General features: G+C 37.6%; 3 protein-coding genes across 3 annotated transcripts in view; 2 read left to right on the top strand and 1 right to left on the bottom strand.

Annotated features, from left to right (window-relative positions):
• Window positions 1-7,911, top strand: part of LOC126850737 (uncharacterized protein DDB_G0283697-like) — a 76,433-nt gene extending 68,522 nt beyond the window's left edge. Inside the window, exons 4-6 of the mRNA XM_050594023.1 lie at window positions 5,350-5,531; window positions 5,721-5,852; window positions 6,285-7,911. Coding sequence (XP_050449980.1) covers window positions 5,350-5,531; window positions 5,721-5,852; window positions 6,285-6,435 — 465 coding nt within the window. The 3' untranslated portion in view covers window positions 6,436-7,911. The remainder of the gene's footprint in view (window positions 1-5,349; window positions 5,532-5,720; window positions 5,853-6,284) is intronic.
• A 1,310-nt stretch (window positions 7,912-9,221) lies between these two features.
• Window positions 9,222-10,431, top strand: LOC126850749 (COMM domain-containing protein 8-like). Its single transcript, XM_050594038.1, has 4 exons — window positions 9,222-9,553; window positions 9,629-9,790; window positions 9,941-10,093; window positions 10,163-10,431. The coding sequence occupies exons 1-4, from the start codon at window positions 9,488-9,490 to the stop codon at window positions 10,316-10,318; spliced, it is 537 nt and encodes a 178-aa protein (XP_050449995.1). The 5' UTR covers window positions 9,222-9,487; the 3' UTR covers window positions 10,319-10,431.
• Window positions 10,432-25,868, bottom strand: part of LOC126850752 (A-kinase anchor protein 200) — an 86,351-nt gene continuing 70,914 nt past the window's right edge. The window contains exons 5-8 of the mRNA XM_050594043.1: window positions 15,334-18,090; window positions 13,559-13,729; window positions 12,751-12,825; window positions 10,432-12,656 (exon numbers count right to left, since the gene is read on the bottom strand). Of these exons, the coding sequence (XP_050450000.1) occupies window positions 12,612-12,656; window positions 12,751-12,825; window positions 13,559-13,729; window positions 15,334-18,090 (3,048 nt within the window). The 3' untranslated portion in view covers window positions 10,432-12,611. The remainder of the gene's footprint in view (window positions 12,657-12,750; window positions 12,826-13,558; window positions 13,730-15,333; window positions 18,091-25,868) is intronic.

Here is a 25,868-nt window from a genome sequence, read left to right as displayed (position 1 = left end):
ACGAACGAGCCACAACGTAAGTTGATATCGTTCAAAGACATCATGTATCAAAGATCGAGACTGCCTGACAGACATTGGATACACCATATCTTTCGTCCCTCATCTGCTTCATGAAAGCAGCAATCGTAGACCAGCATACGATTTGCATTCCGCGTTTATCTATACGTTTCGTCCCGTTAGTAAATTATGCTAACAAAGCATAACACACCTCTCTTAACAAACTACTGCAGCTACTGAAATTCAATTTCAAAGATTAAACTCGGCTTTTACATCCTTGCAGAAACGCGAAATATATTTTCGAATATATTGCTATTATCAATTAATTAAGAAGGATAACATAACTCGTACAAATGTTTCTCTAACGGCTTACATTTACGATGTAAGGAACCCACTTGCGATAATGGTACTTAACGGATTAATATTTCCAAGCCGTCCTTAAGTACTGAATATCTTGATCCTTTCCCTTTCTCTCTCTCTCTCTCTCTCTCCCCCTCTCTTTGAGAAACGGACCTCCCTGCTCCAAGAATATTGTATGTTAATTACACGAGCGCGAGCACACAAAAGCCACATTGTAATCCCGCGCACCCGTGCCTTTCTGCCGCGCGATGCCGACCGTGTGGGTGCGATGACGAAGCGGGCCCGTCCCTTAATTACTGTCGGACGCCGGGAATTAATTATCGTTGCCGGGAGGCCGCGTCGGTTTGCCTAACCGAACGAGTCGATTAATCGAGGATTCGTTACGTTTCGGAGAGACCGGAAGGGCTTTATCTGTCTGACGTATTTCGATATCGCTTATTGCAACATACGTCGTCATGGTCCATTAATTGCACCGCAGCGTACATTAAGCTTTAACCGAAAGCAAGTACCCAGAAATCGTCGTCATAAAAATGTCGATTGTCTAAAAACATTATTTATAAATGTATAAAATTTTTTGAGCATACACTAATATTTCTATATTGTTTATCGAAGAGGGTCAAAGCTCGCACTGAAGCAAGAATTTTATTCATCAATGTTGTTTAGTCTGAACTCTTTACGATACAACAATCCTCCGCGACACTCGAGACACCTGATAACTTTGTATAAGAAATGATCATGTAGTGTGTCACATGTGGCATCTGTTGCCGTCGTCTGTTCGATAGACATTTTTATTACAATAACAACGTTTTTCAAGCGATTAGCAAATAGTATTAACGGAATTCGCGCCAATATTCTCTTTTCGATAAGGCTATAAACATTTACAATATGTAAAGTAATATCTTTGATATCAGTCATGAAAAATATCATCCGCTATGAAAATGTCATGGAAAATAGCATAAGCGATGATTCATGGTTTATTTTGCTCTCTTGTATTTTAAAGCAAAGTTGAAAAAGGTCTAGAAAGATTATACAAATGGATGCATCCTAATGCCTGTGTGTGCGTACATTGTTTACGATTTTAATCGATCGAATAAATAAAAAAAGAATAAAATTGAAATCTAAATAACGGGGTTTTAATATGATCTAAAATAAATAAAATAAAAGGATATAAAAAAATTTTTTAATGCAAAATGCGAATTAAGAAATCGAATTATAAATCTATGAAATAAAACTTGGAAAGATTAACTCGGAACTATTTCTCTTAATAATAAAATAATTAATAATAAAATAAGTTTATAAAAAATTCGTTTATAAAATCGTCGTGGCGCAAGTTCGATGTATCGCGTAGCATAATATTGTTACGATAAACACGGGATATTCATCCGAGAAACGGATCACCCCGGACACGGTTCACCGATCTCTTTCCAGAGAGGCGTTCGCCCGGTTTCGTGCCGGGTTCCTGTGTTTCATTCACGAACGAGCGCCCGGAGATACGGCGAATGTTAATGAGGCGGCCAGTCAGCTGCTCCGATCGGAGCGAGAAGGATAATCCTCGCGGAAATTAAATTCCGGAATTCGCCGTGGTCTACGGGATAAACTCACGGCGAGTCTTCGACGAAGAAACTCTCGCAAATCACCCATCGTGGCATTATGGAAATCACATGTGCCTCTCGTAACGTTCCTTACTTCCTACCTGATATTACAATTACGCGATCATCGTAACTGTGTGTATCGAAAAATTACGGTATCGAGAGATGTAAATCGGGACATTTCAGCGCTGTTCAAAATTACGTTATTACTCAAGATTGATAATAAATATAATGTAGTCGATATATCGTGTAATTTTCAGTCAATGTCGCGATTGATCGTCTCGATTGATCGTTAACGCCGTATTATTTACAGAGTTTAACGAACACGAGAAATGCTAAAATACTACTTCGATAAAATACTACTGTAAAACTTGCACATATGTGTACACTCGCCGTCGGCGACAACTCCAAACCGACTTTATAATACTGACTTTATGAGCGTGGAGTCGTAAGGGCCTAGCTGCACCCTATAAATATACCTATGCTGTTCCACGTCATCTTCCGACAAAAATCTTGAAACATGAGACCGACGGATCTTCGTGCCACGCTACCACTGATGCATCCCTTAGGAGGTGCATTATCCTCGTCCGTATATTAATGCTGATAACACGCAAAGAAATTCACGAAACTCGTAGACATGTCGATTGAAAAATTAGATAACTGAGTAATAATTACTGTTCTCTTAAAAAATCTCTAATCTTAATAATCTCTTTGTAATAATATCAGTTATTAAAATATGTAATATTTATTCATATATAATTAAAAAAAAATAAATAAATAAATTGGAAAAATAAAAAAAAAAATAAATAATAATAGGATGCGAGTCGCACAAAAATTAATCAATCGGATAATTGCAAATAAAGTAATCTCTGATAAGGCTGAAGGTAATCTCGAATATTTGAAATGCAATTGAAATAGTAAATAGGAAAAGTGATATTAAGCACAATTCCGAATACGTTCACCACAGGACGTCCTACGTACAGCACTGCGGCATGAAATTTATGACCACGATCTCTCGGCTTGGTTATTCGTCAGAGACGATCGCGAATCTCAATCCTCGTGTACCGACTTGACAGAGCTCGTCGGAGAAAGAAGGAGAATGCCCCGTGAATGCAGCTCGTATTACAAAGAGCCAGCACGATCCGTGTACTTTATTATGGGAAGAAGAAATCTCACGCAATTTTTCGATGCAATTTTGTCGCGTACACAAAAATTCGTATTCCCAGTTTAATAGTATCTTATGATGCATGTAGACGGATCTTAATAGGACATAACTACTTCTAAATCCAGTTAATTTGATTTTTTTCGCTGGAGAAAGTTTTTCGGGAAATTTTGATATAAGGAAAAATATCAATATCGATCATCGCGACGAGTAGAATTATATATCACGATTTTCCGATCGTTTTTCCGAGCCACCACAGGAAGTGACTGTCGCAATCCCGCTCCTTGGGTAATTTTAATAACGTCGCGAGAAATGTGTGACTGTCGCAATCGTATCTTCGTAGCGTTGCCCCCCGTTTGGCGAAAGGGCATTTTAATTGAACGACGTCGTGATCACCGCACTTTGCGACCGCAACAATCCGTTAAATAAAATCTTAACCGCAATTGATCGCCTACACACCGTCGACCGGACACACCGTACCGTAGTGTCGTTCATTATCATCGATCTCGGTGATCGAGTACTCGACCCATTTAACGCGAGTTACTTTCGCGTTCCAGCCGTGTTAAGAGAATGCTCGACTCCTAGATTTCACATAATAAAATAGATATTTGTTAAATGTCACGCGCGTAAAAAAATTCCCAGAAGCTCGACTTGTATTATACGAATCAGAAATTCGAAGATGATTATTTCCATATGACAACGTACTCCTAAGATATGAAATAAATTCTTTTCTTCTCACGATTTTGCGATTTTTTTCTTTCAATCGTCAATGCAAACGTTAATTAGCAAGAGTTGAACTTTTAATGCATTTCTCTTTTGCTTCCGTGTTCTGTCATTACGAAATTTCGCCGTTGCAGCGAACGTGCCCGTTGACTTTAAAACACGCCAGTAATAATACACGCCGTGAATCTTCGCTTCGCGGGGGTAATCCGTGAGTCACGTACAACGAGCTTTCTATCACGCACAATGAACATCAGCCAGCTGCCAATTACGAGAACAGTATAATTACGAGCGCTAGATGTGGTCGCTTACGATTCGACGCGTGTCACCGCCTTAGAATTTCTCTCGTGATTTTCCAACTTTCAACTAACCACGAAACTTTTATTTTTCACCTGGCCACGCGGACCTTTGTCGTTTTACATTACAATAAATTGAAAAAAAAAAATTGCAAAAAAATATGAAACATGTAAAAAGAGTGCGCGTGATATTTCAGATAAGGATTTCTTTGACGAAAATCTGAAATTAATTATTCTTCATCCAATCTATCATTTATATCTCGAGACTGCTTGCTAAGCGATGCAATATTGTATCGAATAATTGCGCGTCTATTTATATCGGATATTAATTCCACGTCAATTATTGAGACAACGACCGATTGGAATGCGCCAGACACGAGCAGAAATCGGGTACGAGTAGTGACTCAGAGCAATTAGAGCCGATTAAAGGCGGGCTAGCTAAATGCGGCCCGACGATACGGATAGCTCCCGCGCTCCAGCAGCATTCGTGTCAGTCGGTAAATGCCTAGTTTGTTGTACAGCGGACTCTCACAAAGTGTGAGTCAGGTTAATTGAACCCAATTAGAACCGGGTCGGATATATGAGCTGATCGTCTAGTTTTTTAACTATTGCCGTAATGTTATGCAGCCTCAGGTCTCGTTGCTCTCGTTAGATCACGGCTATGATAAGAATGCTCGATTGTTATGTCTAAAGGTTCACTTTTGCATCGGTACGAGTATAAGAATCCGGTTAATTGATACGACAATAATAAAAAATATGCGAAAAAATTTATTTGCATAAAACGTTGTGCAATATCATCGTTTCTTTCTAAAGAAAATAATACATTTCGATCTCTTAAAGAATCTGTGCGAAAGAAGATAACTTCGCCATACCTTGTAGTTATAAATAACGAACAGATAAGGCTGTGCCTGGCTTCTCGTGCAGCGTGTACTATTATTTACAAAGTTACTTCTGCATGTCGCGAATAGTCCTAACTTTGCACGGCGATATTTACTTATCGGCGAAACTTCCGTGTAAACGTTTCCGCAATGCGACGTGTGAATAAATATTAGTGTATAAATAACAAAATAAAGAATCCCATGGACGAGAGGAAAAGAGAGCTTCAAGCGCACTTCAGACTCTCTCGGAACATAATGTATCGTTTACGACGTTGATTATGCATATATCGCGCGCGTTTATGAAAGCGTGCGTCCCATGGTAATGTTTATTTTTGATTTTATTGTAGACGGCGAACGTAGCCGGCGGCACCGTAGTGGAGAAGCTATCGTTCTACAATCACACAGAATGCGAGTGTAGGGAGAGGTCCAAATACGAGGCCACGACGAACGAGAAACTTGGGGACCAGAGAGTGTATCGGCACTCCTCGTCGCCCCCGCAAAACATGAAGAAACCGCCATCGAGAAAACCGTGAGTTTGCTAAAGTATATATTTTTAAGTACGCGAGTAAAACTCTCTGATAAAAATTAAAATATTCCATTTTCTCTTATTTACGTACTTCTACTTCATCGCTTTGCATGAATAAAATGATTCTGAAAAGAAAAAATTCTTCGCTACCTCGTAATACCGATTGTTGTGTGGTAAAAAAAAAATTTACAGATGCCGATGCCCGTCGGAATTCACGCCGAGAATCACGCTGGAAGGCGCTTGTCAATGTAATTGCTACGACAGCAATCAGAATTGTATAAAGACCAAACGCGGAAAGGGATATTTTTCCCTCGCGGACAGAATGTAAGTATATTTAGATAGTCTTTAAAACAGCAATCTCGCGACACACTTTACCGCAAAGTATTTCGAGTTTAAAAATGCGACGGTAAAACCGCACTGTGGTGCTTACATACTAATCATCGGAATTTAAAAGATAAAATAGCAAACCTCGTTTATAGACGCCGTACGGAAAAGTTTCACCGTCACTACGCCTGAATTCAACTTAACTACACTCTAACATTTACATACAAATGTAATGTAAAATTTTTGATCTAGTAAACTTGTTCTCCCAAAGCTTTTGTCCGATAAAAATAATCGACTGTTTCTTTAGCAGGCTATGAACTCACAATATTATACAAAATTATTTTAACATTCAAATTAGAATAAGAAAAAAAAATATCAAAAAATTTATTTGTACTGCGATTAATCTATGATATATTTAATCTTTGATCGCAGATGCATTCAGAACAATGAATGTGCCCTGCCTAACTGCGAATTCGGTGAGTACATGAAACGACCAGGCAAATGTCCAGGAAAAAGGGACACCTTCAACGCAATGGCAGGTAGCGCATACCGTACGAATCTAAATCATCGATTCAGAAGCTAGAGGAATTAATATGCACGGATAACAAAAGAAGAAAGAATAACGGTTGCATAAAATATAATTCGTGTCGTGCCAATGAAGAGAAAGATAGCGTGATGAAGCGCACGAGAAATTGATGGTGCCATTTTCTTGTATTTTTTTAAGTGTGTCTTCATCAGAAAGAGAGAGAGAGAGAGAGAGAGAGAGAGAGAGAGAGAGAGAGAAAGAGAGACTCATTATATATGTATATGTGTACGTGTATCCCCATCATTATGTATAAATGTTACATCGCAATCCGGGCCCGTACGCGTATATCATCATCGCTTTTTCTTTTCTATCGTTCATCAACGAGAATACGATAGTAATAATGTGATCGTTGATTTTCAATACCAGTAATCGTCAGGGGAATAATAAAATATTTAATATTTCGATGTTTAAGAGAGTGAGACGAGGATCAATTTATAACGATATCGCGGCGGCTTGTCGGTGCGTTGAAAATAAAAAATAAATATCCAAGATTTTACGAACACGTGTCATTGAGATAGGAAAATAACATTCTATACAACTCTCAAGCGATTTTTAAAAGAATACGATATAATGTATACATTAATAATTACCCTGGAAAATTACCAGTGATGATAAAAAGTGCTTCTAGTTATAATTTTTAAACACAAATGATTAAAAAGAACTGCCTTTTTTGAGCAGCAATCTCGTCGGCGAGGAATCGCATCGCTAAAATTATATAGATCTAAGAGGATGCGATACGTGTCTTTTACGTTAATGGTAATTTTATGCGATAAACGATGTGTCGTAGTATCATAGTTTACGCTGAGAAGACCTCGGACGCGAGCCTAGTCTGAGATCCTGTTTCCGTTATGCGTGAAAAGAAACTTACATTTCTTACATCTCGCGATAAATGTTGAATCCCTCTCATTATCATTCCTTTCATTAAATATAACTATATATCATTTTTTTAATCTGAAATGTATTTACGAAAATAATTGCACCAAGTAAATAAAAATACCAAAGTCCGAATGGACGTTCACGCAGAATTGAAACAGATCATTAATGTATCCACATATTTTGTATGTTACATAATAGAATATCTTTATTGTATTTAATCGAGCATTAATGTATAACGGCATATTCGTTAATTTAATATTTAAATAGTGGATGTAAAACCGTACAGAGAGAGGAGAGCTGCGTGCTCTCTTCTCTTGCGTCTCTACGCAGGTGATGTAACACGACGAAGGCTCTTTATAATCGCTGTAAGCGATGCAGCCGCGTGTATTTGTAACTTTGTATTTTCTATGTTATTAAAAAAATAGCAAAATCACAAAGAATTAGAATAGGTCGATTGTGTGCATTGAATCGTAAATGCGTGCTTGGACTATGCGATTGTTTGCGAGAAAAATAGCCATTATAATGTTAATATCGCCGCTTCTTTACTACGTGATTATAATAATCTGAAAATATGAAAAATATATCGATTATATGCAATTTTGCCTATCTATTATTCTCCCCCTTTCAATTTCATTCTTAAAGAAGAAACATATTCTTCTATTAATTTTAATTTAATTTTTCTTATATTTTCAATTTTTTAATTTGTGTTCTTACACAATATCATTATTTTATACATTTCCGTAAATCTTTTTTATTAAATATAAATCTTTTCACGAAAATCGCGCATAGAATACACACGCGATACGAACTCACAATGAAAGTATCATATTTCTCGACGAAGCTACTGCAAGACCGTGATTCGTCTGGATTCGAAACTATAGAATCTTTATCTCAACGTATCATCTTTCAACGCAAGATCGAAATCGCGACCGAAACGTTTACGCACATCCTAAACTTTCCAAAAACTTTTCATGCTTTTATATATACCCACATATACCTTAGGCATATAAACATTCGTTCGCATGTACATATCTGTTAAGCGTACATATCAAATGTCATGCCGTCATAAGACATACTTTGTCCTTTTCTCTTTGCACGCGTTGAGATTGATCTTGTCCGTTTGTGTTCACGAAGGAAAGATTTATGTCGTACATTACGCCTTCGCTTATCTAACGAGATACCTAAACAAACTCACTTACCTAAGCCTATTATAAATCTGCTAGAGATATAATAATGATATACAGACAGAGAAAGAATCCGAATACATATACAAGTCGTATATATTCCTGTTATTAATTATGGCGGTTTTAAGTGCTGGATAAACGAAGCTGCAAAAAAGTATGGATGAAAAAATACTTGACTCACCGATCCAGCAACACATGTAAGCGGCGTACAGAAGAATAAGGATCTTTCAAGAAGCCAAATCTGAAACCAAATTGCATAAAACGTATTATTACAAGTTCGATAAAACAAAGAGTCCATTGTCGGCACGCTTCACTCACCTCGTCTTGAGAAATCGAATCGATCTTGTGTAAATGTGTAAATAATATTATCCCCGAGTTATCTAACCGTAAAAAAGTATCTTACTCTCAGATCTGCGTTATCAGATTTATGATTTATGCAAAAAATCAAGTTTCTGTGCGAAAATCTGACGAATAAACTCGCGGCATCACAACGTACGTTCGCGCTTCAACGTTCATAAGAACTATGAGAAATTACAAATGGTGGCGCAAAAGGCAAAAAAATTAACGGTTTTTCGATATTGGTGTTGCCATCTGGCAAGCAGAACCGAAATGTATGCTCAAAATTTTAATCCTCGGTTGATAAAATTACTGTTATCTTCAATTAATAGGATACATCTTTCAGTTACCAAGATGCATCAGCTGATGGCGCAGATGTACGAACTGTCAAACGCGATTGTATTAGTTTTCCTAACCTCGGTTGTCGTAGTTGTCAATCGCGGTTAAAAATTCCGTTTTTACAATCATTGTTTAAATGTATCATTAATATCTAAGGTTCTATAAAAGAATTTCATATCGATTAAGAAATATTGCGAACAATACATAATTAAAAGCTTTAAGAAATGTGTTTTATATCCGGAAAATCTACTTTCACACTAACAGTGATAAAACAATCTTAATAAACAAAGTGTATCTTGAAGAAAATAGCGATTATGGAGAGTACTCAATCATTGTACCTAAGCCTCTTTAACGAAGACAAAAGCAATGTCTTGAAAGAAGTTAGTAAAACAAAATAATATATTTTTGCTTTTGTCTAATCAATCTTATTACATAATAATTTTCTTTACATTAAGCTGTTACATGCATGCGTGGACGAAATCTGTGGTCGTCCAGGACCATCATATCATAAATTCATTAATAGCATGGATTGGAACAAAACAGAATACGAAGGAATTTATAAGCTAATATCATCATTGTTACGGAATCCTGCTTCTCTGTATATGATAGAGGAAAAAGTATGAAATTGTCAAAAAATTACTTTTACGAATATTGATATTAATAGACTCAAATCTTGTCAAATTTTATAATCTTGATATAACTCCAAGGATATTAAACTTCTTTGCATTTTTGTAAAATAACTTTTATTGGAAAAATGATTGTTTCAGATGCCACAAGAATATCATGAATTACCCGAGCAAGTGCAACAAAACATTCTTACTTGCTTAAAAGTACGCAGGGAACATTTAACAAATGCTTTATTAAGGAAACATTACAAAAGGAAGCTACCAACTGTAATTGATTTAGATTGGAGATTAAAGGTATATCAACAATCATTTTTTACTTATATTTATTTTTGGCTTTATTTGCTTCATCACATGTTTTTATAGTTGATAATGGGTTCGAGCAAGATGGCTTCATTACGGGAATTCCTTCTTCAGTTAGATCTAATAGTCGAAGATACAGAATCTCAACAAATCATAAATTTAGAACTGAACAAGGACGAACTAGATACAGTGATAAATGCTTTAGAAGCGATAGTGTAATATATTTTCTTTTTTTTTTTACAAATAAAAAAAGTGTCTATAAACTCTTAGGCATCAATATTATAATAATCATGGGATAGAGGTTCTGTGATGAAATAAATGCTTGCCGCTGATACACTTTGTTTCACAGTTTATTATAGGTTATAGATAAATGTAGAATAGTTTAGTTACCATTATAACTGCTGATCGAAGATATTGGGAGACTGTACTTTTGCATCTGAGGCGGCTTCGATCCAAAGGTCTCATTCACAATTTTGTAGTCTCCGGCGCAAAATAAATAAACGAGCGAGGTTTGCCTCGACGGCGCCTCAGAGTGATGACGATCACTAGAGAATGATGTGGATGCACAGATATCAATCTCGGGTCGCTCGCGAAGAATTTCGATAAAAAGTTCGCTCTCGTCGCCAAAACGTATCGTCGCCGCTCCAAGAAGATGATGAATAATTTTTTCGTTGTAAAGATCATTGCGGACAGATATACTTAATGAATGTATTGTTTTACTATACAACTTTTAATCTTACCTCCTTCCCGTCCTTACACGTTAATATGTATGTAACCGCTTAGAAATTAATGCCGATCACGGACACGAGTGAACGCTCGGTCCCATCCTTCCCTTACACTCGGCGATATTTCCAAATATCGGAGCGTGTCACACGTGTATAATGCGCTTCTCGTTTATAACACTTTAAGATCTACACTACAGTCTTAATAAAAAAAGCTTTTCGTAGACAATAATTATTTTTTTTTTTTTATCTTCTGGAGATCCGTATAAACGTAGAAACGTAGAAACATCGTATGAAAACTTGAAAAAGGTACCGTTTCCGGGTGGTAATTGTGCATGTCTCGTATGTAAATTGTAATTAGGCGATATTTTAATGATTATCATAAAAATTACGATAGGCTTTTTCGTGCTTTCTGCTTCTCTTTCCCTCCCTCTTTCTCTACGGAGAAGTTAGCATGTTCGAACAAACGCCGAATTTACACAAACGCATTCTCTATAGCCTAGATTAATATATCACTTACATCTCATTTCGACTTACTGTATATACCTTATCTCGTATGTTGCATGGTACGTATATACGTATACGCGGTATAAATGTCATTTTCGTGTTCGTGTGTAACGTGTCTCCTCGTGTGCTCGCAAGCGCCTTAGGATACGCGCCTATCAAAATCATATTGAAGATGTGCAAGTTCTTTGTTACAACGTAAAAACGTTTCGATTGTACAGATGTAAACGGAAAAAGGAAAATTAAGGAACGCGAAGGAAATACGAGCGAAACAATATATCGGGTGCCCTCAATAAAGTCGTCGACGCGGGTTTTTCTTTTTTCGTACGAACTTTATCGCGTGTCGCTCAATAATCTTCTTCCGCTATTTCTAGTTTTCCTCTCGCATATTTTCGTCCTTTTCCTATTCTCACCGTGGCAAAGATGCAGCCCCATCCTTCTTGTTTTGCGCACTTTTTTTTGTTCGTTATCCCTCTCACACATCGCTATCAATCACGCACAGCCTGCTCTCCTTCCTTGATTCCTTTCTCTATATTTTGACTTTCTCTCTCTCTCTCTCACTCTCTCTCTCTCGTTCTCTCTTTCTCGTTCACACTCTCTCGCTCTCATCAGAATATAATAGTTATGTAATTACGGGAGGGCGTTATCCAATGAGTATTTTCCTTGGAATGCGCGACGAATAATTCTCGCTCTATCTCGACGATCTTAATTAATCGCTCCTATCGCTTGTCCGTCGCGCGATGTTCGAGCATTAGACTTCAGTAACAATTAATGAAACTTTAAAAATTTCTACATAACAGGGCCGATATCGTTGTAACGATTGCGACACAGTCCGAAGGACACGTGCGCAACTTTATTCTATCTGCGCGCCACAAAGAATGAAACGAGTAATCGTTTAATCAGTGAAAGAAGACCGTGCATGAACAATCTATATCTGCTTCGCCGTAAACGAACATTCGCGCGATATACATATGACCTCGTAAACCCATTTTTAAATAATACGATTGCAGATTCATTCCTTCGCGCGTATTCCCGTTTGCCCTGTCGTCAAACGTTGTTTAATAATTAATAATAGGCCTACCATAGAGTCTATATGCTCTCACGATATCGCGGTCATCGTCGTCATCGTCCCGTTTTTCCCTTTTGCTGCTCGTAACGAAAGAACGTTATTTTCTGTTTAGTTGTAGGAATGGTCCAAATATACATATCTATATAATATACTTTTTTGGTTTTAACGAGAGAAAAGAACTTTTTTCTTTCCAAAATACAATTCGATTAATTGGCGCTTATTCGTTTATGTTGTTTTGGTGATGCGCATCAGCGATGATTTCCTAGAAAAAAAAAAAAGAAATTAATGATTCGATTATTTGATGAGTGCAGATTGATGTCGCATGCGAGAATATCTTATAAAAAAAAATCATTTACATTCGTGTTGCATTCGATAGCTTCGTTCACTGCCGCAGCGACCGCTTTATCGCTTATGTCGATCTCCTCGATGGCCTTTGAAAAGAAATAAAAAAACATTAATGGCGTTAATGATCGCTTAGTCATTATTAAAAAGGTGCAGTCGCAGTGTTAATAATCAGATGGCCCCTTCGCTCGTTAATCTTCGTCGGTCAATATACTCGATAATGACCTTCAGCCTCATTTAAGCTCATCAAGCATAAATGATTTCTTGGCGATCATCATGCAAAAATCTTATTATTTTTTATTAAGTATGTCATTGTTTAGATCAGCTGAGGGGTCTTCATCCAGTTATTATACAGATTCCGTCAAAATATATTGTTTTTATTATGGAAATTAAATGTGAATAAAATTACCAATAATAATTAAAAATTTTGAGAAATTGATGTATGAGTTTTTCTCAAGACAGAAATTTCGAATTGTTCCAGCTCTACTTCCTTTTATCTTCTTTAAAATATGATTCATAATTTACAGCGTAATGTTCTTACTACATTTTTCTCATATTTCGTTAAATTTTTTCAATAATGCATTTCGTAAAAATATGTATAAATAGATTCTTTATAGAAGATAAAACAAACAATAAAAAGCTAAGAAACAATCTCTTCACGCATATGTATTCGAAACGATCGATCGATGTTATCCGGACATCATCGACAATGACTCACTCCAAGCTAATAATAGCACGGACGTAGCATACGTGATTATAATCTTCAGACTGAGGCTAGACTGGGAATATACATATAAAAAAATATATATATGTATATATTACCTTGGTGACCGAGGCAACGTCCTCGGTGATAGCCGGCGCTGTTGGCGGGGAAGCGGGTGCTTCGGTCGGGATGGCCGGTGGTGCAATTTTAGGAGCCTCGTCAGCGCTTTCCGTCGTGCTGTCATCGTGGGCGATGTTATTTTCTACCGGCGCCTCGACCTCCGGAGCTTTCTGTAAAATATAATTCTGTTCGTTACGTTAACTTTTTCTATATCTTTCTTTATCTATCTGTCTCTTTCTTTAAATCCAAATCCCAGCATGCTGTAACGAGGACAAAAGACATAAGATCGATTCTGCCGAACAGTTCTCATTCAGGAAGAAAATCTCGAAAGAATTCTTTTTTTCTTCTTGTCAATCACAGGACATAAATGACTATTGAATCATCACGAAAAGCATATGTTGTGGCTTCAATAGAAGATGAAAACTGTCCTGAGATGACTCAGAAATAAAGATTCAAAATAGAATTTTTTATATATAATATACTTAATTTCTCTGTTATAAAGTAAAACTAATAAATAGAATAAAATTAAGCGAAATTCTTTTATATACAAATAAATAATATAATAATATAGATAAAAAAATGCATATATAGTTTTAAGTAACTATAAAAATATTTTATTAGAATATATCTGACTTTGGTCTGCATTACTGAACAGTATGACCGAACAATCGCAATTACCTTCTCGCTTGAAACGCACCGCATAACGACGAAATGTCTCGGCAGAATCGTTTCGTCATGCTTCGGGCAGCGTAAAGAATTGAAAATCCCGCTGACGAATCCCTTAGATATAAGAAAACTCGGCATGCGCAAGTACAAGATGCTTATACGACACAACAGATGCAATTACGAGAACAGCACGACAGTAAGTATCGAGATCTTCTAATGAGCATATCTATTAAAATCTAAAACGTCAGCTACCACGCGCGTGTCATTAGTCCAACTGCTTTTACGTCTATCAGTGAGATTCACACTAGAGGTACCTCTAACATTTGAGCACCTATGTTATATTAGTAAAGAGCGTTCGACATGAAAAAAAGGATAACAATTTTCTACGGAAATTAATTGGCGCGATAGCGTGATTGATCGCGCCATGAATAAAAAATATTCTACTATAGCGCATTAATTTTAATTGTATAAAAAAGTCATGTTAATACTGTGAGAAAACCAAGAGGCAAACAACACAAGTGATAATTGGTAATGATGGCAATAAATGGGGAAGAGAGGGGGACAGCTGGGTGGAAGCGTCGGAGGATATCGAGCAGCAGGGTAAGGCTTGTTAATCACGTTCGACAGAACGAAGGATGCACACGAGACGAGACCTTCAGGAACACAACAGGGAATGCATCGGGACAGAAAACATATTTTGCAGACTTTTTGAGGATCCGTCGGCTCCTCGATCGTGCATCACACCCGAACGACTGCCAAAATATAATTTTGTTCTCGAAAATTGTGCAAGACCTCTCGGACATTGCTGTCAGTCTCATTTAATGTTACCCTTCGTCGAGAGAACGGGGCGGAAAGGCGAGATTGTTTGATAGTTTGTTGGATATAAAAGAATTTTAGGGATTTGAAGTATCATGAATAATGATCGGAGTTCGGGTGTTGAAGGGAGATATGGGAATCGGAGAAGAGCCAATGTTTCTTTCAGGCGATAAGACCACAGAAACAGTAATGGTGCGGATCGTACGACGAAGATATATGTGGAACGAGGGACCCGCCAAAGAATTTTGGCCAGCCGCATTCATGCCAGGAGATTGTGTTGCATGTTAGTCACCTGGTGATGCTCCTTGGAGATAGTTGATGGGACGGTGTTTGACAATTCACACGACAACAAGGCCTCTTCCTGGCTTTCGGTCTTCGCTAGGCACTCGGCCGCCAGCCTCTGCTTCAATTCAATATCTGACTGATCGTACAAAATCATTGGTTCGCTCAATTGCTCGCGATTGTTGATATCGTCGTATGAGGAAATTTGCGAGCAATCTTTCGTGGAGGTTTCTGTCGCGATGCCGGATGTGATATTGGCATTGGATTGGAAGTTGGGACTTATAGGCGGTGTGAGGAGTGTCTCTGTCGGATCTCTCGGGCTAGCCGCGTGCTCGACGGGAGCTGGTGGTAACTCGTCTGCGGACACATTCGAAGTGACAATCAATGATAACGGACAAGAGAGCTCTTCCGGTGGTAAAGGATAATCGAAGGAATCTAAACTTTGCATCCCCGTGTCTTCGGGCGCCGGGGGAAGATCTTCCAACGAGATGGACACGCTTTCCGTTTCGGATGAAAGAATTTGTATCGGAGAATGTCTCTTTGAAACGAAAGACGTCGGAAAATCTGAAAACGCTATTTCCGGAGAATATTTCGGTGCCGAGTCTTGTAAAGAGCAGAATTCAGGCAATGTTGTACAATCTTTCGGTGAAACAGGACATTTTTCAACTTCTTTTTGTTCAATCTGCGATGGAGACGTTACAAATGTTTCAGCCTCAGTACCTGAAGCAGATATCGTGATTGAATCTTCTCTGTTAACGATATGTTCTATTTCATTTGCCATGTCTTGAAGCTCGCATATTTGTGAATTCGTTGAGACTTGCAAATTTTCAAGTGAAGCTGGTAGCGTGTCTTCTACATCGTTTATCTTTATTTCGTTTTTAATATTATTATCAGGCATGTTAATAATTTCGTTTAATGGTTCACTTGTGACATCTTCCGGAACAGACATGTCTTCTTCGGAGATCAAAGTCTCTTCCGTGGGTAATGCAATATCTGATTCTGCTTCGTTCTCGATTTTTTCTTCGTCAGTATCAGGAATCACCTTAATGGACTCGGTGGTATCGGAGAGCTCCTCCACGCTATCATCTTCTGGAATGATCATCGCCGGCTTAGCTTCTACTAGAATATCTTCTGAAACTGATAGCGGACCTTCTTCGGAATTTATGAATAATTCAGTCGGTGAAGTTATTGATGCAATTCTTTCTTCCTCAGGCGAATATTTCGCATAATCGTGTTCATATTCGATCGGTTTTTCGCACAAACTTCCTTTAACTTCCGCATCTGCCAAAGATTGCTTCAGTTCTTCTTTGGGTAAATTTTCGATTTTCGAGGGTGTAGAAATGGTTTTCGATGAGATCTCTGACTCAAGAACCACACATTTGTCAATTGAAGGAAGATTCGAGTCCAATAATTTCTCAATTGATTCTACGTTGCATTGTTGCATTGTTTCACTTGGAGGACACTTCATTTTTTCAATCTCAAGATTTTCAGATGATAAATGTTGTTCTACCGCCGGATATGCGTCTTTTGATTCAATTTCACTCGATGGTAATGTTTCAATCGCAACTTCGTTACTCTTATTGCTAGGTAGAACATTTATCTTCATATCACCACAGCTATTTATCTCGCTCTTTATTTGACAATCTATAACTAAAGGCTCATTCATAACTTTAGCCACAACAATATCAGAAACTTTTCCTACTGTTGGAAAAACCGTAACTTCTGGCAGTTTCTCGTTACTGATATTTATCGGACATTGATCCAAAGAATCGCTTTTCCTCACACTATTGATAAACGGATCTATCGCTTTAGGATTAAAGGGACATTCTTTGCTCTCTATCGCATCTTCGTTCTGTGCAGTTTTATTATCAAGCGGTTCAATCAATTGCTTCCTTGCATCACATTCCATTTCTGGTAACACTTCCTTTACTTTATTTGCCTCACTTTCTTGACACTCCTTCGTCATCGTGACGGGATTCTCTAACATGCTCTCTATCTTTGATTCCATCTCGACTTCTTTATTGTCACAACTACTAGCTACCGTCTTCGCAACATCTTGAGGTGCCTCGATATTGGCCTTTTCCACCGGATAGTGCTTTAGATTCATGAAGAAAATTTTCGTTGTTTGACGCGAATCGGAGGGCTCAAATGATGTCGGAGATGCGATAGCACGGACAACGGATTCGCGGATTTCTTGGGGAACATCGTCACAGGATGCGTCGAGCGGTGATGTCGGCGTCGATTCTTCCTTGTCAGCAGCCACGGCAGGCAATTTGAGTGCCTCGGCCAGGGCCGTGGCACTCGCTGCAGCCTGCCGAGCCTGTTGCAAGGGCGACGGGTCTATGGGGGTCGGCGGTGGACTGGACGGGAGCAGGGAGGGAAGGTCCTCACTGGTTTTCCTCTCAATGATAGACGGTGTCGCGACTGGCTGGACACGGACTGGGATCTCTATCGGGTCCGTTACGAACTGACCGCCGGCTGACTGACTGACCTCGACTACTTTTTTCTCGGCCTCGACTTTTTCGACCGTCTCCTCTTTCTTATCCTCGACGGACGGGACGGGAGTGGGGGCGGAGGGAGTGGGTTCTTCTTTCTTTTCCTCGACCGGGCTAGCAGCTGCTGCTGGCGATGCCGCGTTGGACTCTTCCTTCGGTTCAGTCGCTGCTACTGGGGCGGCTACCTGCTCGTCCGCCGATGGACTGCTCGCTGCTGATTTCTCCTCCGGACTACTCATGGCGGCCGTCGCGTTCTCCGCTTCCTCGCCACCCTGAAACAATCGAGAGCATACTATCTTAGATATTTTATATGATGCGATAAAGATCCACAAAGTCGAATTTTTATATTTTAAATATATGATCATTTTTAATTCTAATATATAACATTTACGTGAAAAATCTCATCTGTTGCTTCATAAAATTATATTGACATTGTAAAAAAAAATTAAGTACATCTAATCATAATTTTATATAGTTGATTTAATTATAATTCGAATTCATTAATTAAAATACGAAAAAAATTGTAGACAATTATATTTCACGTAGAAAAACAATTATTTAACTATTTTATCATTCGATCGGTCCTGCGTAAAATGAGAAAGGTCTCTACGCCACGTGGATGCAACACGATGAAGAAAAATGTTGGCTTGGCTTAGTCGAGCGCGATATTATTTTTTTGTTCGCTATGAGGGGGCCGCAGACGATTGTAACGTGCATACTACTGAAACAAGGGTGAGATTTCTCCGAGCAATTCGAATAAAAACGAGGGTGAACAGCTTAATGATACGTCGCAAAGCGAAAAAGAAAGAGAGAGAAAGTGCAGTGTGTAAAGAGGCGTTCGTACCCTTGCTATACGAGGGTACAAAGAGGGCGACGCACAGCAGGGCGCCGAGAGTTACCAAGGTTCTCACCCTTTAGGGACTGTAGCAATCGTGTCACTGTGTCAATAAGCGTTTTTTATTTATTTCTTTTTTTTGTCAAAACGCGACTATGTCAACGCGTGGAATAACACGAGAGATTTATTCGGCCAGCGAATTTATGGTTGCATAAAGAGCGATTGTGCCACGATTGTCGCGTAAATAATGACATTAGGCACGCTGTTGAAAGAAGAGAAGAACTCGGTTATATATGACGCAGCGACACAAGTGCCATATCGTTTGTTCGCATAATTCTGTTATCAGCATGGTAACGTAATATCCAGATAGAGATGAAGAAGTATATAGCGAAATAAAAATGCGGCACGTTCCATCAGTGGCGCGTGTCGATGCATTTGATTACGTTCTGATTACGTTCAGAAATGTTCATTGTTCTTGATACAGTAAATTTTATTTGTCGTAAATATCCGATTACACGATCGGTTAATCTCTGTTCGTTATAAATGAAGAGAACGCTGCAGAAATGTAAAATAATACCTATAAATATATCTTTAAGTAAATATACATTAAATATCTATAAATAAAGATTTAAATAAGTGTAAAACAATCAAAAGAAAATAAAATATAGCATAAGTATATAGTATATGTAAAAAATTTATATTTATTAATTTGTATAATTAGTTCTGTGCAACGCAGATTTCATTAGCAATCTTCACGTAATATTTCATTAGTCTTCACGTAATATAAGCGACAAAGAGAACTGCGACACAAAATCAATTCTTGAAATCCGAGAGGAAAACAGAAACCGGACGTGAGAAATGCGTCGTGAGCTTTATTGTGCTGCGTTCTATATCGATCGTTGATGCCACTTCTCTCAACTCTCTCTACAAATTTTTCTTAAGGGATATAAGCTTCTCCGGCTTAAAGAATTACAACTGTGCCCAACGAAATGGAACTTAAAAGGCATTTGCAGCCTTTATGTTTTGCTTGTATACAAAATCACAATTGTACCCCCCTTTTTATAAAGAAAACTTTTCTTGTGTAAGACAATGTTTCCGATATATGTATAATACAATGTAAGAGATTATAATATAATTCTCTGCAAGCACATAATTCTTATTTATAACAATGTTTTCTTTTTAAAAAAATATACTGTGGAGATATTTCATATTGTTAAACCTAATGGAGTTCTATGGTCACGGTCTTGGTAAAAGTTGAAAAGAAATTGTGTCTCATCTTTGATTGCAAAAACATTTTACATCTGTAAGAACGATATCAGCTGTCGAGAAAATTCGTTCTAAATTTTCTAGCTCTAAATTTCGCTCGGAACTTTTCATCCGAGATTCTTCCGCTTCCGTCCCGAGTCGCCACCGATATTTAATTACAAAGCATCGAGGTGAAAGCGACCGTAAATGGACGCTCGCGTCCCGAGAATTTGGCTTAATACCAAAAGGTAAAAAAGCACGACAAAAACTGGCCATCGGCCAGGGTCATGTACCGAGAGCATTGTCCGCAACGGAGGCGAATATACTAAGGTAATGAACTTCCGGTTGCTCGACGTTCTCTTACGACGAGAAATCGATCGAGAAATTACCCGCTTCCCTACATACGAATTATCATTGACCGAAAACCAATTCTGAATAGATTAACGGCAACTCTATTCAAAATGTGCCAAAAAAAGAGTTGCATATCAAATGCAGAATCTTCCTGCAACAAAAATAACGTGTGACTAATTTTTCTAACAAAGAAATTCTAATTTTCTTTATCACTTTTATAATTTCGTTTTACGAATATTTTGAAAACAAATAAATTATTAAGAAATAAAAAGCATTAAAAAGCATAATCTCATTGTTAAGTATAATAATTTCACAGAATTTCCGACTTAGGAAATATTATTAAGAAAAGTACATTTCATATTTAGGGTATGAATAGCAAATACATATTCATCACATAAGCATCAAAAGAGGGAAAAGCCTCTTCTTCTCTACACATAATATTTGTCGCTTCTAAATGACTTTATTTTGATTCTATACTTAAACGCGAAAGACGTAGTTTCCGACGTTTTTAGCTATTTGAAAGCTGGCCAAAGAAACCAAGTTATTTATGCCATGAGTTATTTATCATTCAATGTCGTCAGAAGATGTAATAACATCATATCAATTTACAACGATTTCACCGGTAATTGTACCGTTTGTAACTTGCCATTAACATTACAGGCTAAATGCCTTTCCGAGGAACGAAAGTGAGTAAGTTAATTTCGCGCTAACGGACGCTAAATTTTTGATCATCCCGTAAAACGGTCGTGAATGAACGGGCTGTCTCGAAAGAGCCGACCAAGTGCCTGTAACTTTTATATCCTCGCGAGGAACATTAGAAATGCATTAACTCTCGCTGGCGAATGCCTATCCCGTACAACCCTCGAACCGACATGCGATCCCTCACAACAAAATGTTCGCAAATCTTCACCCTTCGATTTCGATAAAATTCGGCAGATTTGCGGAGCAAATACTACGTCGCGATGTGAAATCTGTAAACGTTGATAAACCACCACTATTCGAAAACTCGTTTAACCATGTACTTTAAAAGAATCTTCAATCTTTGAATTATTTCTTTCTATTCTTTAAATTTTTCATTCCTCAAATTTAAGCATCAATCTAAATAGAAAATCAGGTCATGGTTATTTCTTTCTTTTGCAAATTTTTTCCACCAAAATCGTAAAAAAGAGTTGGTAAAATTCCTTTCGTAACATGCAACGTAACGTTGCAATATCGTGTCATGTTCATTCAATCGTGCGAATTATCCTATCTCCTATCGCCACCAGGACAGCTGGCACTCGCAGATACCGAAATCAATTTCCTGTTTGGAAAAAATTAGCTAAAGCAACGCGTTGAAATAATCGCATTAACGACTGTCACATCCTGTCACTACGATATACAGAGTCATATTTTAGCAACGGGTAAACTTTTTCGGGACGTCGTTGCTGCAGATCTATAATTTCATTACAAAAAATCTTTATCGAATTTTCATAAAAACAAATTGTGTATAATTCTAAATGTTATTTCCCAATAAATAAAATTTCCAAATAAATGTTATTTCGCAATGGAGTGCCTCTAGAACAAAATCTGATTTTATGGGACAAAAATAGCTACTGCACCATCGACATTCCGGAAGTAATCCCACGTATTTAACGAGCGTGACTTAGACAATGGCTACGCTAATTATTCGCAGGTGTTTCGCGGGAGAGACCCATTGATGTATCGACGATGTTCCGGCAAACGATATGTTCATCGAGCATGTTCGTAGTCTCGTCCCTTTTACTATCGATACACACCGTATATTAATGCCTGGAAAACGGTGCGAGATATACAGAGCAACAAACTATCGTTTGTTTTAACTCCTCTATTCTTTCGCTAGATAAATTATGGATATTTATCCGGTTCACCGGAGCATGTTCGCCGACAATATCGCCCAACCAACACAAACACGATCAATGAGAGAGAAAGAGAGAGAGAGAGAGAAACACGCGTATTCGATGTAGGCATAAATATCAAAAAACGCCGATATTCATCGAGAAAGAAAGAGAAAGAAAAATCGTCCATTGTTCGGCTGTATCTGCGCATCGATATAAAACGTTTCGAAATGCTCGTCGTACCATTTCCACCGCGTGCACGACAATTTCGCCATCGATTTAATGCGATTGTGAGATAAATCGACAATCGGTATCCGACGATCCACTCACGCTCGCTTCCCACCGAGTACTAATACCACGGCATAATTTACGAAAATGTTGGACATTTAAAGTGACAGCATTGATTTTTTTCGAAAGAATATATCTTACATTCAAAGTTAATTTTAATCATATATATGTATATAATTAAATTGTATTTCAATAAACTTCCGCAATTAAAGTCTCTCGTTTTAAATTAATATCCTTAGCGATGTGCTTATACATAATAAAGTTGCGATCGGCCTCCTCATCAAACGAGGAACGAAATCGCTAATTTCCTTGCCGAGGAGGCTTTAGGTTTTCGCGATACTTGGCACGCGACTCTCACGAGCCGGTTAATAATCCGCGCGTAGATAGAAATCTGACACGAAAGCCGACGCGAGAAGCCAGTTCGCAGCCGGCGTGTAAATGGTGGTTCTTTAGGTCGTGGCGAGCGTCTCGCGTGTTTCACGCTTTGCGGTGGCGAAAGAGGTTTTTTTAGCGTATCCGTTGGCCATGCATAGATCTACACCTCGTATCATCGTAATTGAAGCATTCCAAGTAAGAACAAGACACCGGTCCATAATTCACAAGATTCGCTTTACATAAGACTTCATATTCGAAGTGTATCTCATGAATTATAGAACAACGTACCTCATTCGAACGCTGGAACCGTTCAATTTGTACAACAAGAGAGTTATCAATGAAAATTGTTGTTGATTCAAGTTTTATTTGACAATTATCAATTTTTCTACAAATGTCTCTTTTTTTCCTTGTCTCTCGCAATATATATAAAAGAATTTCTAAGAATAGTTTGTCTCGAGAGATAACGTACATCCGGATAAAACGGCTCAGCGTAATAATTTAATCTCGCAGCACCTCGCCCGCGGCACGAATGAGCAACCGCTCGCCGCTTTCTGCCCGATAAACATGGTTGTAATAAATTTCGATAAATCTCGTTGGAAATTCATAACTAATCGGGACTTTAATGCGCGCTTTGAGCGCAGGCCGGGCATGAATTTTTCCTCGCGGGCTATAATAACACTGAAATTCGTCCTTAATGAAAACCGGTTATCCCAATTCGACACTGATAATAGCCAATACAGCCCAAAATGATATTGTTGAAATAGGTCAAACAAAATATATTAAACAAAAATTCTCGCTTCGAAAAGAGCAGAGAGATTGTATATCATAAATTGTTGTAATCGTAATAAAAAAGTTATAAAATTTAAATTAAGTTAAAAATAATTATTCCCGCTGATGCAATCTCATCGGGCGAAATAAAAAAAACTGTATTTCAAAGAAAGGATTAGTGATGATCTTTAGACTGAAATGACTCACTATCTCCATACGAGCATGGCACTGCTGACATTTTCGTCGATGAGAGCTTCGGTTCACGAAAGCATTCCCTGTCGCTGTCCTCTCGTGCCTTCGCGTTCCTCGCGCGAGCTATTTTCGTCGATTCATGTCTCACGCGAATGCAAGAGTGTCAGTTTACCGTGACAGATATTTGTCTATTTTAAATAAATACATTCGTCCCGATCCAAGTATTAAATTAACCGAGATTAATATTCCGAAAAAAATTGACTTTTCAGAGATCAGTAATCATCAGCGAATAAATTATTTTTTTTCTTTTGATGCATTAGGAAAATTTATACCATAAATGGCCCTGTTCTGAGCACCTACCGGAACAGCAGTAACGCCCAACAGTGGAACGTAAGTTAATATTCTTCGGGTACCGCGTGCGAGGGCACCCGCTGCCCTGCACACGCCACTGCCCAAATTGCGCCCCGCTTTTAGAACGTATTCCATCTTGGGATAAATCTTCGATTAATCCTGCACTCATAAACTTGCAACTTCGTCGCGAAATCTCTTTCTCTTCAATTGAAATAATTATAATGAACGATCGAGATTCTCGCAATATTTGTCCTAATAATTTTTAAAATTTTTAAATCTCTTTCACAACTAATCTTGGAGTAAAAAAATGAAATATAAAGTAATGGTTTGTTATAAATACGTAAATAATGCTTATCTGATATTAAGTAATTAAGCATCTAGTAATAATTTTTTTTTTTCGAAAATTGATGAAAATCTTAAATATAACTGAAAAAGTAAAATATCTATTAATAATGCAATTAAATGTAGCAAGAATAGCATAATTCTAAATAATATTCAACTACTGCTTTACCAAATACGCCGTACGAATATTTCAGTCTATATTTAGAATACTTGGAGATTGCTCCTATATATATTCTAAGACTTCAGCATTCTCTATTAATAGAATAGAATCATCAATTGCGAATAATTGATCTTATGTAGAAATCTAATTCGATCGGTACAAATCATTTAAAAAAAAATCACAATTTACATGTAACATAAAATTTCACTGCATTGCAAATAAAATAAAAAAAAAACAATTCTTATAATTTATATATATCACTCGTTAATATAATTATTTTAATGATAATATTTAATGACAATATTTGATGATCCTTTTTAAATATTAATCTTAAACATGTTGCAAAATTGCTGTGTCACACAAGCATGTATTGCAAAATATTCACAAGGAAATTCAGCACCGGAAGAAACTCGATCGTCCATAAATATGTATCTCAGAATATTATAATTGCGACACTACCTCTATCACACACGAGCACAGACACAAATGACAAGTACAGAGACAGATCCGTACGAACTGTTCGCCGTTGGCGAACTACTTGGGCCAGGCTACGGTTTCATGAGGGTTTATATAGAGGATCGTCCCACGTCTTGGCGTAGGAAAAGAGAGAGAGAGTCACACATGGAAAACTAGAAAGAGAACGAGAGAAACTCGCGCGAGACGAGTTAGTCACTAGTTACTAAAGCAAATAACTAAAGATACTAATTGTAAAAATGAAATTAAAAATAATGAAGATATTTCTAATGTTAAATATACATTTTATATATATATTTTTGTAAATAATTCTCTATAATATAAATCTTAATTTAGGTAAATATGTAATTTAAATGTGTCTCTAAACTATTTTGAGAATATATATGAGTATACATTATCTATATATTTATCCTATGTCGGAAAGTCAGACTCTATAAAGAAATAACAGACGAAAATGAGGAAAATTGACCCGCGTCTTTAACGGACAAACACAAAGCAAGACGACGGACTAGAAATAGAAGACTCAGTTGAAGAGAAAGGAAAGCCAAGGCGTGCAGTAACACACTACCTACGTAGAGAAGAAAATAGGAAGAGAAAGATCTTCCGAGACTGCATGTAGCGTCAATGTAAGAACAACAAAGTGCATTCTTCGCCAGGAAAGGCGAAGTAGACGCTGATTATCGTAGAGAAAAAAAAATGAGAGAGAGAAAGAGAGAGATAAAGAAACCTCCGATTTATCCTAGAAACGCACATCTGCTAACCAATACATTGCCACGGACAAAAATTTGCGCCGCAAACTACCGCTGGTTTCTATTC

Source organism: Cataglyphis hispanica, chromosome 7, assembly GCF_021464435.1.
Source record: "Cataglyphis hispanica isolate Lineage 1 chromosome 7, ULB_Chis1_1.0, whole genome shotgun sequence".
NCBI lineage: Eukaryota > Metazoa > Arthropoda > Insecta > Hymenoptera > Formicidae > Cataglyphis > Cataglyphis hispanica.
This window is presented reverse-complemented; position numbering and strand designations above follow the sequence as displayed.